Source organism: Desmodus rotundus, chromosome 8 (genome assembly GCF_022682495.2).
Source record: "Desmodus rotundus isolate HL8 chromosome 8, HLdesRot8A.1, whole genome shotgun sequence".
NCBI lineage: Eukaryota > Metazoa > Chordata > Mammalia > Chiroptera > Phyllostomidae > Desmodus > Desmodus rotundus.
Genome location: NC_071394.1, coordinates 115843558 through 115860302, shown reverse-complemented (window position 1 = coordinate 115860302; position 16745 = coordinate 115843558). Strand labels below are relative to the sequence as shown.

The window sequence follows — 16745 nt, the reverse complement described above, 5'->3', positions numbered from 1 at the left end:
CCCAAATACATTTACTTAATTTATAACAATATGGAACAATGCAACAAACCCCAAGCATGCATGTCTGGCTTTATTTACATATCTTTGTCCAAGTACAATAACTCCAAAATGGAGATGAAGTTTTCCCCATAAGTGACAAGTGTTAAGTTCAAGGGTGTTCTGGGTAGTTGGTACCTCCACAGATTAAGCAGATGGCACTGAGAAGGCCTGTTTCTGTGTCGTCCATTTCCAAAGGCAGGAGCTGGTTGGCAAAGGTGAACACAAGGTCAGTCAGAGGACCAAATCCAGCATTGTGCATCTGAGTCCGATTTAGGGTAAGGCCATCTGAGAAAGTCATGGTGTCTTGTTCTGGGGTGTACCTGGTGCAAATTCTAAGAATCTAGAAGAAAACAAAACCAAAACCCAGATTTGCTGGATGATCAAAGCCAGCCTGTCCTGACGGCAGCAATCAGGTCCGGGCAGAGGTAACCTGAGGATGCCCAAGGTGCCCTGGCATCGCAGCGGGCACTCTGCCCTCCCTTCGGATGTTGAATGTCTCCTCCAGTTCACTGTTAACTTTCATTAACAGTGCAGAAGTCAAAACGCTGGCTCAGGTCATTTTAGGGAATAATAAATGGGACACAAGAAACACCTGTTTGATTAAAAGTAACCTAGCTGAGTCAAATAAACATTTACCGAGTACCTACTTATGGCCGAGGCACTATGCCAGGTGCCGGGGATAAAAAATAATGAGTAAGCCCTGGCTGGTGTGGCTCAATTGGCTGTAGTGTCCCATAAACTGAAAGGTCACAGGTTTGATTCCCGCTCAGGGCACATGTCTAGGTTTGGTCCCCATTCAGGGCACGTGAGGAGGCAATGGAGATAGGTGTTTCTCTCTCACATCGATGTCTCTGTACCTCTCTTTCTCCCTCCCTTCCCCCCTCTCTAAAATCAAAAAGCATGTCCTTGGATGAGGATTAAAAAAATGAGTAAAATTCTATTCCTAATTGTTTAAGAGCTTACAGACTACCAAAAATGGGGGGTGGGGATGGGGAAGGACAATATCTACCATTTATTAAATGCCTAGTGTATGTCAAATGTTACACATGCCCTACATTCAATTTTCAAACGACTTGGTAAAGTGAATATTGTCACACAGTGCCACAGACAACTATAATACAAGGAGCAGGGGTGGACCTAGCAGGGAGCTGGGGAGTTCAGAAGGAGGAAAGCTCAGATACAGCCAGGAGGAATCAAGATGAGATTGATGCAGAAGAGGCAGCATTTCAAGAAAGCCAAGATGTATGGGTAGAATTTCTACAGGCAAGAAGCTGGGTCACCCTGCCACAGTCTCCCAATCCTACCTGCCATGCCCTGTATATATGGCCCTGCTGGCCACCCTAGGACCTCTGCTACCAAGGAGACACCTGCTCACTGCACTGTGCCTCCGGGGCTCGCTCAGAGCACGGTAATCCCAAAGGGCCTCTCTGTATACAGACAGCCCCGCTCGCATTCCACTGCCCTTCGGAGCCCAACCAGCTACAGAGCTCCATGCGTTCCAGAGCACTCGCCCACCCAGAAGTACATCCGCACCAGCCACTGTGAACCTGCCAACCGGGGAGCACTTGACTGCTCTCTCTGCAAAAGACTCGGTGCTGCTGGAAGCACGGGGAGAAATCAATCCCACCTGGACAGAAGTGACAGACCCAGCAGGTTTGGGGAGCTCAGTGTTTTCCAGATGCTGGTGTTCAGGTAATAAAAAAACCCCTGACCCCAGTGTCTTCTTGGGTAGAAGACAGCCATCTCCTGAGAGGACAAGGATGAATGAGTAGCACTCTCTGCCTCCAGCAGAGAATGAAGCTAATGTTTTACTGATCACCGAGTACATGCCAGCCAGCCTGCTGCATGTTTTTATATATTATTAATTCTCTCATCAACCTGTGAGGTAGGGGCTATTACCACCCCATTTTACAGATGGGGTAACAAACCCAAAAGCTTGCCCTAGGTCACATAACGCCTTGGTGGTGTGATTTGCTATCTGTCACTAGTGCCAGTGCTTTTTTGTCTGTGCCTGTGCTCTTAACCTCTGCAGTGAGGTGACCAGCACTGATTTGGAGATCAGCCCGTTTGTCCCCTGGGCTGGGTGCCTTTGTGCAGTGCACAGTCTGCACAGGTGTTCGCGGTGGCGTACCTGGCTCTGGGAGCATATGGCCTGTGCCCGGGAAACACAACGCTGCAAACTGTATCATACTTTGCCATGTATCGTGCACACCCACATTTCTGTGCGCACTATACACAGGGATATTATACCCATGTTTAATGTGCATCCTTATTTTTCCCTCAAAAATTTGGGCAAAAAAAGTGCACATCATAATGGCAAAATATGGTACTTCGTATCTAAATCAAGGCATGTTCTCAAACCTCTTCATGATCCTATTGCTTGATCACGTGGCACAGTGAACTAGAAAGCAACCTATCATGAGTGCGAATCATTATCAAAACATCTCAAAGACTCCTCTTTATTGGCTGGCTGGTGGGGGGGGGTGTCATTTTTGGCTCTCAGATATTTGCCCAGGGCTCTCTGAGCCAGCCCAGCCACTTCCTCTGAGCCTCTGCCTGGCTGACCTGCTGCACTTCGTTTCGGTAGTGGATAAGGTATGAAGCCATTCCCAATATTAGAGCAGCAGAGGAGCCCTGAGGTCATGGGTATAAGCTTCACCGCCCCCTGAAAGTCCTGGGAGGTGAAGTGCGGTACTCAAAACCACACAATAATGGTGCCGGGCAGAACGCAGGACTCTAATGCCAGGCCTTCGACCACCGGGAGAACCACGAAGAAGTGCTGCCTACACACGGAGTGACCTCGTGATGGCCAAGTCAGTATGGTCCCTATCTATGGGCACAAAACCCCCGGACACACGTCCAGTTTGGAATCAAATAGGCACTAAGTAAGCCCGCAGCTTCAGCACACTGTGGATATGTGAATGCATGAGCTTTGTCCCTGAAAGAAGGAACAAAACCGGGCCTTTCTTGGAAAGGAACAGGAAGCCGGAGTAAGACATCTGTGAGCTGGCAATGGCTCACTTAGAAATCCCAGTGCAAACTGCAGCTCACAAACCCCTCCAGCGTATTCTCTCAGAAGGGTTTTCCTCTTGAAAAGGTGAAAGACATTTGGATTCTGATGAAACATTTAAACTTTGACCAGCTGTGTCTCTCCGTAGAAATTCCAAAACCAAAACCAAGTACAAACGGGCTCTCTAGAGAGGAAGGAGCATGGCCTGAGATGGAAGACTGGCCAATGTCTTCTTTTATCAGGGCACCTCTGCCCCAGCGCTGCTCCAGCTGAGCCCACGGGCAGCACCCTCCTCACACACAGCTCTGGCAGCAAGTGCTTCCCCAGGATTAATATGCCCCTTGTTTGAAAGCTGGGTATTTCATCTGGAGAAAAGAACACGCAGACTCCACGAGATGGGTGAAAAATAGCACGGGCAAGGCTGGGTGACACAGAGCCCCGCTGATGGGCAGAGCTGGTTCTCCTCCGGGCAAGAAGAGCCCTCACTTCCTGCCCTGTGCAAAGACAGCTGAGTATTTTTCCACTGCTTTCTGGGCGCTTCCTGGGAGCACTCTGCCTGAGGCTGCAGCTCTGGGAGGGTGGGTCTGAGCACCTGACGTCCCAGCAGCACAGCCAGGGTCTCGTCCACTTCTCTCCCTGTCCCTGTGACCACCTAATCCAATCCACCACTGCTTCTCTTTCCGTGAGGGCCTCTTAGCCTGTCTGCCATTTCCACTCCTGCAGCCACAGCATGCTGTTCGCAGTGTTCATCCGAGAAGACTTCTCCTTCCCTGCTAAAATCCCTCCGATGGCTTATAGTCATCTTTACATCCACCAAACCCAGACTTCTTCCTGTGGCTTCTACGGCCTCCCCTGCCTACCTCAGCACTGGCCTCCTCCCTCCACTTCCCCCCACCCCCAGCTTATTAACTTCTGGTCGTGGTGGTCCTCTTTCTGAATCTCCAACAACTCACTGTTGCTGCGAAGCATCTGCACCGGCTGTGCGCTCCTGACATTCACGCAGCTGACTCTTCCTACTCAGAGCTCAGAAAGCACAGTGAACAGCACTTCCTAAAACCCAGGCCCGTCTATCATAAAATACGCCCCCAAATTCATTGCTGCTCATCTCTTTAAAGAGTGACGCCTCATTCCCCTCCCCTGGAGCGTGGGCTGCACCCAGTGACTTGATGCTAATGAAAGAATGCGGGGGAAGTGGTGGTGACTTCGGAGACAAGGTCACCACTTCCTTCTTGCTTGCTCTCTTAAATCTCTAGTGTCAGGGGCAGCTGGCTGACATATCATGAGGACACCCAATCGGCCCCATGCAGAGGGCCACGTGGCAAGGAATTGAGCCCTCGTGTTGCTAACCGGTACTCACTCGCTGGCCAAACATAACACGCTACCTTGGAAGCAGCCCCACCAGCCCCTGCCCATGACGTGGCTGCAGCCTGTGAGAGCCACTGAGCCAGAACCTCCCAGCTAAGTCTGTTCCTGACCTCCAGGCACTGTGTGAGATAGTAACAATGATGGTTTTAGGCTACTAAATTCGGTGGCAACTGGTTATGCCAGAATAAATAACTACCACAACATACGTGCCTTGAACACACATCTCACAGGAAGCTGAATGCACTTCTCCTAAGTATACACCTGGGTCACCACCACCCAGATCAAAATGCGAATGGTTCTAGCACCAACAGGCTCCCTGAGCTCCTCTGGATCCAACCTCCTCCCCCAGAGTAACCAGGACTTTGACCTCCATTCCTGCAGATGAGTCCTGCCTGTTCTTGAATTTCAGATGAATGGAATCACACAGTACACTCCCTCTTGAGTCTGGCTTCTACTCTGTATCACATCCGTGGGATTTTCCAGGCTAGTGCCCGTGGCAGCGGTTCTTTTTCATTGCTGTGTAGCACTCCCCAGCCTGACCCATCACCCACCCATCCTGCTCTCTTTTCTCCACAGCACTGGCCCTCTCTGCACTCATTGACCCATCACCCTCGAGAAGATGAGCTCTTAGAAGAAGACTGCTCTTTGTCACTTTGTCCCCTGCTGTTTGTTTCCCAAACAGGGCAGCATCATCCACACAGCAGGTGGCCAATGAAACTGTGCAGAATAAATGAACTGGGTTCCCTCATCAGAATCTCTCCCACCTGGTAACCCCCTGAGCGGGGCATCCAGGGACTTCTAAGTTTTCAGGCAAAGGAGAAAGCTCAAATTGCTCATCCATTTCAGTCTCTGCACTGATTGTGTTTGGCACCTGGTGGGCAGATCCTGATCTGCTCGGACTGTTTATCCTCCAGTGCTTGTGGGAACGTCCAAGTCGTGATCACAACAACAACACCACCCAGAGCTATGCACGGCCGTCTTCCCGGGCAACGCACAGGACCTATTGTATGAGCTCACGGGAACAAAGTGTGCTCCCCAGTGGGCCGGGCCACCAGCCTGCCTTTCCTGAGGAGGAAACATGCTGGGAGCAGGAGGACCGCTCCCTAGGCCCGCCCTCCAGGAGCTGTTCTCGTAAAATGCTACAAGAAGTATGTGGAATCAAACTCAAAAGTCTATTTTATTTAACTGCCTAGATCCAAAATATTTTGGTTTCAACATGTAACCAATATAAAAATCATTAAAGAGATGTTTTACATTTTTAAATACTCAGTCTTGGAAATCAAGTGTGTGTTTTTACAATTACAGCATTTAGGGCACGTCAGAGGCTCAGCAGCCAGAGGCGGCTCACGGCCACGGGACTGGAGAGCACAGGTCCAGATTAGGTGTGTGTCGCAGCTCAGGGCGGCTCCCAAGGACAACCTGGGCTCGCCCAGTATCGACATCTATGTAGCTCTTTAAGGGAGCACTTTCTTTTTTTTTCTTTTAAAGATTTAATTGATTTATTTTTAGAGAGAGGGGAAGGGGAGGAAAAAGAGAGGGAGAGAAACATCAATGTGTGATTGCCTCTTGCGTGGCCCCTACTGGGGACCTGGCCCACAACCCAAGTATGTGCCCTCACTGGGAACCGAACCAGCGACCCTTTGGTTCACAGGTTGGCACTCAATCCACTGAGCCACACCAGTCAGAGCTATAGGAGCACCTTCTATGTGCCAGGAACCAAGTGCTCCACACACATTAACCCAGTCAATTCTCCCAACAGCCTCATGAAGGAGTTACTATTATACCCATTTCACCGAAGACATAACTGAGGCTTAGAGGAGTCACATAGCTTCCCTAAATTCATACAGCTTCTAAGTGGCAGAGCTGGGATTTGAATCCGGGGACTCTGGCTCCAGAGCCCCACCTCTTAACCACTACACAGATGGCCTCACAGTGACCTCCAGTGACTGCCGGGGTAGCTGCCACACCCACAGCTGAGAAAGCCAAGGCTCAGAGGGACACAGGCCGTCCTCGTGGTGGCACAACCGGCCACAGGCAATGCCAAAGCCTGAGCTCGTGCTGTGTGCTCCAAGTCCAGAGCTTGCTCCTCTCCAGGCAGGGGCCTGTCTCCACTGAGTCTTTGGGAAGGCAAGGTGGGGCTGGGGGGATGGTCCTTTGTGGCTGGAGAGTCACAAGGGCCCCAGGACTACAGGAGCCACAAACTACGTTTTGAAGTCAGGCAGGGCAGAACTGGAGCCTGGAGGCTGTGGCGAGGCGGAACAATAGTGTGCAAGGGAGCTGAGGTCTACCACACTCTGAACGCCGTTCAAGCCCCTGTGCACTGCTCACTTCATGCTCCCCAGACCCTGAAAGGAAGCATCTATTATCTCCTGCGTTTTCAGCAGAGGGGATCGAAGCACAGAGAGAAGTCATTTTCCCAAGGCCGCACAGCTAGGAAGCACCAGAGCCGGATTCTGAACCCAGGTGAGCTGACTTCAGAGCCCACACTCAGGCCCATGATCAGCAGCTGGGGCGAGCGAAGGCGGGGTGGATAGATAGGCAGCTGGGCTGGGGAAGGGAGGGGGAGGAGACAAGTTTAAGGTGAAAGTAGGAGCAGGTCTAGGGTGGCTCAAGGGCTGGGCTGCAAATTCCAGGAAGGCAAGGATTCATCTCTCCTTTCCACTGTGGCATCTCTAGGGTCCGGCACATAGTAAGTGCTCATTAAATGTGTGGGGGCTTTCTTCCTTCAGCCTACACTTAATTCATGTCGTATGACAAGGCACGAAGAACTCTTGAAACAAAAGCAAGACCACGGCTCACCTCCGGTCAAAACCCAGTGACTCCTTATGACACTGAGGTGCCACTCTCCCTCAGATGAAGGCCCCGCTGCTCCCCTCACTCGTTCCCCTCCCGGCACACCCACCTCCTCACTGTTCCTCAATGCCTGAGCCCCCACTTCAGCACCCCACCCCTGGGCCTTTGAACTCCACTCTCTGCAGGACCCCCTTCTACTTGCCCACCTCTCAGACCCATGCCTTTCACTGGGTCCCGCTCTTTCTGTCCCTTCATTCAGGTGTCTTAAAAGGTCACTGGCTTCCCTAGCTGAGCTACAGAAACCACTCTGCCCAGCTTGGTCATGCTCTGCCCCTTGATCCTGCTTCTGTTTTTCTTTGTAGCACTTAAGACACTGCCTAGCCCTGGGCAGGGTAGCTCAGTTGCTTGGAGCATTGTCCTGATGTGCCAAGGTTGCAGGTTCAATCCCTGGTCAGGGTATATACAAAGAGCAACCAATGAATGCATAAATAATAAGTGGAACAACGAATTGACGTTTCTTTCTCTCTCTTTCTTTCCACCCCTCTCTCCCTCCCTCCCCTTCCTCTCTGTAGAAATCAATTTTAAAAAAGGCATTGCCTAATTTCCCTCTCCCCACAGGAGAAGGTCACCCCACAAGGGCAGGGATGTTGGGTCTGTCTTGTTCACTTCTCTGTCATCAGAGCCTAGAGCAGTGCCTGACACACAGCAGGTCTTTAGTGAATGTTTGTAGAGGGAAGGGAGAAGATGGGAGGGAGAAGAGAGAAACCAGAGGGTCAGACAGCTTCAAGGGTTGTTTCCTATGATTTTATGTTGAGAGGGACCTGACCCTGATTACCTGTAGAGAAGAGGCGACTGAGAGGAGGGCAGGAGAAACTGATGGAGAAGAGAGGAGTGGGCCGGAAAGCTTCAGGACAGAACGCAGGTGAAGGGACCGCCCTTGAGGGCCCCTTTCTTGTCCAGAACACAAATCGAGGATGCCCAACCCTTGCGTGAGGAACGGAATGTAAAATTCCACCTGCGATGGTTTGGAAAAGTGGGCCCACTTTAGCAGAGACCTCCTGCCTACTTGGTCCCTGTTGGAAATCATGAAATTCACAGCCGGGCCTCAGCTTCCCTTCCCCCCGTCTCGAGAGGGAAGCCTGGCTGTGGGCTCCATGGCAGAGGGTTCCCACCCAGCAAAGGCTGTGACGGAAATCCCTTCAGAGGACAGTGTGGCAGGGAGTAGGGGCAGGACAGGCTACAGGCTTCCCTTCCCCTTGGACACATTTCCTGAGGGACTCCCAGCTCGTGATTACAGACCAGCCCCCCCTCCTGGGCCTTGGCAGAATGACCTGCTCCGGTAGCGTGTGCGTGTCCCCAGCACGGCGCCAGCCCTGCGGACGGGCGAGCATCAGGACAGGCCACACACAGCACAACGTACTGGTGGCTGGGAATGGGTGGCACTGGGTCACAGCTAGTAACGTGTGGCACAACCTCGACTTTCCCATCTAGGGGCTGAGAATCACCTCTGCCTGGGTCTGTCTGTTGGTTCTTCTGGTCTCCCTGTCTCACTCTACCCATATGTCAATGGCTTAGATGAGAAGATTCTTCTGAACACTCAGCCAGTTGACATTCTCATCCAAAAGATGCTCTTTGAAGTTGTGTATTTTCAAGATCTTGTGATTCATTCCTTTTGCTACAAATTCGTGGAGACAAGCTCTTGTCTGGGACAAATAAGTATTCTTTCTTCTTAGTGTCATATGACTGACTACAAAAGGTCTCTGCCCCTCTCTGGGCTTCTGCTGGTTTTGTTCCTGCTTTCAGAATCTCTGACTGGGGACCTACTGCATGTCCCTTTGTATCCACGACCGTATTTAAGCCCATTTGAGGAACTGCCATAGTTAATGCCTTATTCATTTGTATTCCTATTTTATACACAGGTAAACCGAGGCTTGGAGAGGTTAAGTAACTTGGCAAAGGTCACAGTAGTAGTTCCTGTCTCCCTGTCTCCACTAAGGGGCTGAGGGCTGAGTCTGGGCTCCATGAGCAAACCTGGGAGTGCCGCCAGCTTCAGTGTAAATGTGAGGTGTGCGAAGGTGGCTGCTGCAAGTTGGAGGGGATTTTAAGAGGGGATCTGAGTCCCCTGATCATGAAGCAGGTAGCGTTGTGGAAACAGGACACTTCCCTGGAGGATCTCAAAGCGTCCCGCTCATTCCACCTTTCCCAAAGGCTGGAGTCAAGGGCCTCACCCACTGTCACCACCTGGCAGCTGGACCCAAGGAGAACTGAGAAGTGAGCAGAGGGCCAAAGTCGGGACCTGAGCATCTGGAAGGCTCCGGGCCCTGCTGGGTGGCTGCAGGGGACTCAGGATTCCACAGCCTTCCCTGGTGCAGACATTGACGAGCTGTGTGTGACCTCACCCATCACTCAGCCACTCTTGGCCTCTGGGGTACCTCTCTCTAATCATGTGGTAATTACTCCCATCTCTACTAATATCTTGGGGGTGTTCTGAGGCTTAGGGGAAAGTCTACTGAGTGCTACATTTGAAGCATTGTGAGTAGAGCATTAAAAAGTTGATTATCTACTAGATCATGTTTAACAACAATCTCTGGTGGTCTGGCTGGCTCTCTCCCTGCGGCCCACACTTCCCACACCAAACCCTGCATCTTATCCTCTCCTGTCTGCACTTCTCGTGGTTTTGGAATCCAAAGATTTGAGTCTTGAGTTTAGGCTCCAGCACTCACCTGAGTTGGGTGACTCGCCCGGCCTCTAGCTCCTTCTCTGTAAAGTGGGCTGAATCTCTGACCCCAGCAAACCCCACCGAGTTGTGTGAGGTGCAGATGAGCTGAGGTTCCCAAACACTACAGGGTGTGGGAATGGGACAAACTGATGTTGCTCTTATGTTTTGTTTTTTTTCTGAACGTTCCCAGGTTCATTCCAAAGCCTCTGATTTTATGAGAAGAAAAAATACCATCTTATACTCTCAGATTCTTGGCTCCCACAGGTCATCATTACCACTCCTCCTCGAATCCCACTGGCAAGCAGAAAGACACAAACATTCAAGCTTCCTGCATGACCACCCTGTCCAGGGCCCTCCTCCTCCTGAGCAGGGCGCTGTATGTGTTTAATTACAGTGTAACTAACTGTGTTTGCTTTGCAGAACTGTTTACACCCAAAGCTATGAAATACGTAATAAAAAGAAAAACCTATGCTTTTAAAGTACCTCAAGAGCTCATTTTCCCGACCCTATTTTCTGATGTCTCCCTGGGGGCCAGCCTCCCACCCCTGTCCCCCAGAGGCCTGTCGGCATCCATTCCCCCAGGAAAACCGCCCCAGACAGAACTGACTGCACCACCCCTGAGCCCCCACCAGGGGGACAGTGGGCATCCAGCCAGCAGAGACCCACAGGGGACAAGTTGTGACAGCGTCCTCACCCATCCCAAAGCCCTAGGAGCCAGAGTGGGAGGACAGCAGGAAGTGGAGGGGTATCAGGAATCCACTTTGTACAGCTGGGGAAACAGAGGCCCACGGAAGGAAAAGATTTTTGCAAGCCCACCTGATCTCATGCCGGGTGGTGGAACGAGGCTGCTGTGTGCCACCTCCAGTCCGTTTAGCCTGGAGGCCTCTTAAAGACCCACAGGGCTATCTGGGGTGGGGAGGGGCTATGGGTGAGCAAGCTGTCACTGAAGGCTGGTGACCAAGAGTGGCTGGACCTTTTTTCCAAGGTCATGCACTGGGTAGGCAGGGTTGGAAGGTTCTGTCCAACTCCAGGGCGTCTCCGAGCCTTTGGTCTGTGAGCAACTGAACTGAGAGGCAGGCGGGGAGGATGGAGCGCGTGTGCCAAGGAGGTGGCAGGAAGAAAGGTTGGGGAAAGTGAAGCCTCTGGAGATCTTCAAAGCATCTCAGTCCCCACTTCTCCCACCCCAAACCCCTAACTGGGTTCCGAAGGGCACCTACCAGGATGTCCAGGCAGGCGGCCTTCAGCAGGGTGATTTGGTCCGCGATGGTCAAGCTGGTGAAGCCTGGCAGACGTTTAGCAAACTCCACGATCTTAATAATGCACTTGGTGGCCAGTTCACTGAATTTGTCCCAGAGGCCCAGGTCCAGTCGGACTCGATGGTCAGCACTGGAATTCTAAGAGGGAGAGAAAACACCACAGTTTCGGGGAAGCCCAGTGGGAGGCGGGACACTGAACACATTTCCTGTGGATGTGCTGGCACTTCATTCTTGACCAGGGAGCTTCCTGGTGGGATGGCGGAGTGTTGCCCTGGACCACTGGATATTTAAGTGACAGATAAGGGGAATTTCTCTGTGCAATTATTCCAGCAAATCCATGAGGAAAGAAAGGAATAAGGAGTCACCATGTTATAACTCGGATGAGTTAATGGCTCTAGGCATTGACCATCAGTGGTTGCTCTTGTCTTAAAAAGAGGCAGCCTGCCATCTGGGTGTCCTGATGGAAACACATACCCCCACCTATGAAACAGCCCAACCAGAATCACAGAGAGCCTCTAGCTCCAACTACAGGAAACCCAGGAGACGGAGGAACATGCTAAGCTACACTGCTGGGGACACGACTGTCAACACCCAGGAAGCGAGACAGCCCATAAAACCAAAGAATTGGTTTCTTCAACAACTGCATTGCAAGGGGAGTAAAGAAATGGAAAGAGACACCTACAGATTAAAAGTGACTCCACCCAGACGCTCATTGATGGGATACAACCAGGTGGTGGGGCAGTGACGACAAATGAAGACGCGTGACACGGACGAACCACAGACGCATCGCGCTCAGTGACAGAAAGCCGGTGCAGAAACCTGCACACAGTGACTGCATTCATGTGACATTCCGGAAACCGCACAACTATAGTGACGGAGAGCAGACCCGTGGTGTCCAGGTGGGGGACAGCTGAGCACGACGCTGTCCAACGGGACTTGGTGCAGTGATGGAAATGGCCTGCATCTTGTGACATAGGTGAGGAAATGACACAGGTGAGGAAAATTGTGACATGTATATGAGGAAATTTGAGATATTGAGGTGTGATTTTTGTATCAGAAGGGGTAAGACAGCATGTCATTTGTTTGCAGAAGTGTCTGTCATTTAGGGCACATTAAAATACTTACAGACCAAATAAGGTGTCTGTCATTTTCTTTCAAATAATACGTAATGGGTAGAGTGTGCACGAGGGTGGAGAGGTGAGGGAAACAAGATTGGCTGTGCAGGGATCATGGGCGTTTGTTATTCTATTCTCTCTGCTTTCACATGAAGTTTGCGATTTTATGTAATAAAATAAAGGGTAAAAACCTGATAATGTTAAAGAAAAAGCAAACTACTACAACAACAGAGTTTAGGCTCTCAGAGGTCCTCAGTGTTATGACGGCCACATGCACGCCTCATGAGGCGCTCCCTGTCCCACAACCATCCCAGGCCTCTGCGGAGAGGCAGGGCCAGGCCCTGCAGGCAGGTGCAGGCAGCATGGTGCGGGCAGCACAATGGTACACGGTGCAGAGGGGCCCGTGAGCGGCCCCTCCTGGGCACCGTAGCTGCCCCTCCCTGTGCTTCCTAGGGAGGACCGGCCTCCTCATCCCTCAGCAGCTTCCACTCAGGACCCAGGGACCAGGTGCCTGCAGGGTCCCTCGTCTCTGACGGCCACAGAATACTCAAGGGGAACCCTTCCTCTCATTCCAACAGAAGGCCAGTGGATTTCAGTCCAAACCTCTGCACCTACCGGTTGGGTTCCTCCGTCCATTCAAACACTCCTTCTTTTGTTCACCTACTCATCTTCCTCCCTTCCTCCACCTCTCTCTGTTCCTTGAATGTTTCCTGACCCACCTCCTTACAGCCAGGGCCTGGGGTATCAGGGCTGAACACACCAGACAGCCTTCACCCTTAGTGGGCTTAGGGGGAAGCGCCTGTTGCTTTCAGAGCCTTACCAGGGCCGCCCACCGCTGCCAGTCTTCACTCCTCACCCCTGAACCCCACAACCACAGGAGGAAGAAGAGGCCGTTAGTGTCACTATAAGATGTGGCACGTTCATCTCAGACAGGCGAGATGACTTGCCAAGGAAGGGCTGGAAGTGGATCCTGGGTCTACCTGATCCCCACCCCTGGCCTTTTTCCCTACTTGTCTGACAGACGTGACCTTCCGTATGTGATACCCTCTCTTCACACCTCGGTCTCCCCATCTGTAAAGAGGGATGCATGTCACCTGCCCACAAAGGCTGCTGGGAAGAATAAGTAGGATCCCAGAGGGAAGGAAGCAAATGGTGCCTGGTATGTTCTTGGGGTTTGAACAATGTTGGACCCCTTTCCTCATCACCCCTCCTGCCCACAGCACAGCCGGCGGGGCTCACTCCACAGCAACGACTGTCTTCTCCGCTGTCCTGCAGAGGTAACATGGCCAGCAACGTCCCCATACTGGCCCCACCCTACTGCCCAATATAGGCCTCAACCTATCTTTCTTCATGTAATCAGTAAAGAGGACGTTCACAGCACACACAGGAATTACACCACCACTAAGAACTTGCCAGAAATTACTGAAGGTCTCAGCTTTTGGTTAGAACCACACTCCAACATACCCAAGAAAGTGGCTTTGACTGTTTTTGTTTCCTTTTCTTTCTGAAATCTCCAGCAGGATCGCTGGTGTGGGCGGAGTGCAATGGCCATCTTGCATCTCTGTCTTCCTGCCATCCTCTCTGTTCTGCCTCCAAAGCCACTTGGAGGACTGCTCCTCCTTCCCTCTCAGCCCTTGGGGTTTGGGGTGGGGCAATAGAGCCCTCTCAAGTGCAGGGAGGGCACTTGACTCTGGTCTGGCTAATCAGAGTGGTCCCTCCTCCTGGCTGCAGTGATTGGATCAGAAGAGAGCAGGTAACCCAGAGTTGGCCAATGAGGCTTAGTTCTGAGACTTTTGTTGGTACAATTGGGGAAGCAAAGTTCTTTGTTAGTGAGGGTTTACCAGGGGCTTGCAGGGGCCACCAGGTAGAGAAGGCCTTCCTAACAACAAAGCTGATTCAGAGGAAAGCCGAGAAGAACCATGAAGAGAAAAACAGAGGCCCTGTCCTAAATATACTGAGCTGCTGGATCCAGCCATACCTGATTCATACAAGGAGGTTTTTTGTTTTTGTTTTTCTTTTAAATTGAAGTTGATCTGAGTGTGGTTTCTATCACCAGCAACAGGAAGAATTCTAATGTGCAGTTATTGCTTAAGATGGTTTAGGTCTGAGAGTTTCATGACACCTCCCACCCCACCCCAGAATGTGTCAAGACTTACAGAAGAGGTCCCCACTGCCACCACCCTAGTCTGAGCCACCATCATCCCCTGCCTGCATCATTGTAACAGCCTCCTCACCCCACCCTGGCCTCCTCACAGACTATTCTTACCAAAGGACTAAAGGAAACCTTTTAAAACACAAGTCAGACCAAGTCACTGTGTTGCTTAAAATCTCCTATGACTTGTCACTCAGCCTAAAAGTCAAAGTCATTTCAATGGCCTGCAAGGCCCTCCCAGATCTGGTTCCTGCTCTTGGAACTTGTCTCCTCCCACTCTTCCCCAGGCTTACCCACCCCAGCTACACAGGTCTCCTGGCTCTCTCTGAACAGGTGGGGAATGTGCCTGCCTCCAAGCCTTTGCACTGGCTGTTCCCTCCATTGGGATTGCTCTTCCTCAGGGACCTGTACAATGTCCTCCCTCATTCCTTCACATCTTTGCTCAATGTCACTTTCTCCAAGGCCTCCCTCCCAGCTACTCTACTGAAAACTACAGAACCCTCATAGTGACTAGAACAGAAAACATAAATGTGAATTTTCAAAAACCCTAGTACTCAGTTAACGTCCTTTGTACATGTAAATCTCTGTGTTCTCTCTCTTCATTTCCTGTTCATCCTCACTTTCCTACATCCATTTAAGGTTTACTGCCTGTACCATGTAAGAATTAAGTGAGCTGTTGAAGTTTAAGATAAACATGGTATAAAAAAATAGATTTTCCTTCCAAAAATATGTTTTTTATCACAGCCCACTAAAGTAATGAAAATTGGGTATATCAGGCAGAATTTTTAAAAAATATTGTTCACTTGAATTTATTTTGAGGTTGATACTTCATAAATTAGGAACGGATAGATTATATTTTTTAAAAAAGGAATGGGCATCTCTCAGTATTTGTAATTTGGACTTCTGAAAAACGTCTCTTTACACATTAGAAATTATTTATACCATTTTTCAGGAGAAGAAAGTAATACTGCCTTATATCCTCAATTATACCATACGCGGCCTAGTTTCTGTATTTTCAGTATCCGTCGTTCTGCTCTCATGATGCCTGTGCACAGGGTTTGCCGTGTATCACGCACACCCACGTTTTTGTGCGCATGATACACAGAGTATTATACCCATGGTATGTAGTCATTATACCCATGAGTAATGCGCATCCTTATTTCTCCCTCAAAAATTTGGGCAAAACAGTGCACATTATACACGGCAAAATACAGTATATTTTCCTTAGTGTTATATAATAATTTCTACTTTTCAATAGATACTGGCATTCCCTGTATTGAATTTAAGGAAGAAAAGAAACCATTTCAAGAATTGGAAAAAGTAAAAGACTACTGATAAAGAATATGTAATTAAACAGAATTTACTTTCAGCCCCCCACACCTCCCCCCAAAAGAAAACTGCAGACCCCTCCACCCACGCACTGCGGTGCCGCCCCCTCCTGTTTGGTGTTCCCAGAACTGATGGCCCTGCACACCCCGCCATTCACTTACTACACAGGGGCTTCTTGTCTCACTTTTCACTGCTGGATTGTCAGCGTCCACAGCAGTGCCTAGCACACAGTAGGGCTTCAAAAAAACATTTGCTGAGTGAATCGATGAGAGAATGAAGTTCATCAGTCCTTACTTGTTGAAAATGACGCAGAACAACTAACATGTTGAGCGTGAGGCTCCCCTGGGCTGTGGATCCCTGCTGCCTCCATAGGCAGAACCAAAGCATCCAAGAAAAGGCAAGGCTCCCAGGCTGGGCCTCTGACAAAAGCACGAGGGGGACTCGAAAAAAATCTGGAATTATCTTCTGGAGGGTGGGTCCCTTGTAGTACAGACTTCCCCCGCTAGATGAGTGTTCTAGGAATCCATCTGTATCAGTGTACCGGCTGGTGTTGTTATGAGAGGCTGGATTTGGCTTCAGTGAATTTTTTTTTGAAGACTTTTTCAAAGCATTTGCCCATTTCATGATGGGTGATTTACGAGTGCACCCACTCACACTGCCCTGTGTGCTCAGCAGTTTTTGACCAAAATTGGCATGCACTCCAAGCCCCACCCTCCCTATTCACCTGATCTCACCCTGAGCAACCTTTTTGTTTGTTTGTTTTACCAAAGGAGAAAAGTCCTCAAAAGGAAATGTTTTGACAATATGGAAGAGGTGAAACAAAAAATTGCAGAGGCACTAAAAAGCATCAAAATTGAGTTCAATAACTGTTTTGAGCAGTGGAAAAAACATCTCGATAGGTGTACTGCATCAAATGGAGGGTACTTTGGAGGTGACTGAAGTTCAAACATGTAAGAATAAGTACACA

At 50.3% G+C, this 16745-nt stretch overlaps 1 protein-coding gene across 4 annotated transcripts in view; it reads right to left on the bottom strand.

The window, feature by feature from the left end:
- The window catches only part of RARB (retinoic acid receptor beta), a 650193-nt gene that overhangs the window by 3806 nt on the left and 629642 nt on the right, over window positions 1-16745 (bottom strand). For all 4 annotated transcript variants that reach the window (XM_053930256.1, XM_024566225.3, XM_053930257.1 and 1 more), the window contains 2 exons: window positions 11144-11320; window positions 175-379 (listed from right to left, as the gene is read on the bottom strand). In XM_053930256.1, coding sequence (XP_053786231.1) covers window positions 175-379; window positions 11144-11320 — 382 coding nt within the window. The remainder of the gene's footprint in view (window positions 1-174; window positions 380-11143; window positions 11321-16745) is intronic.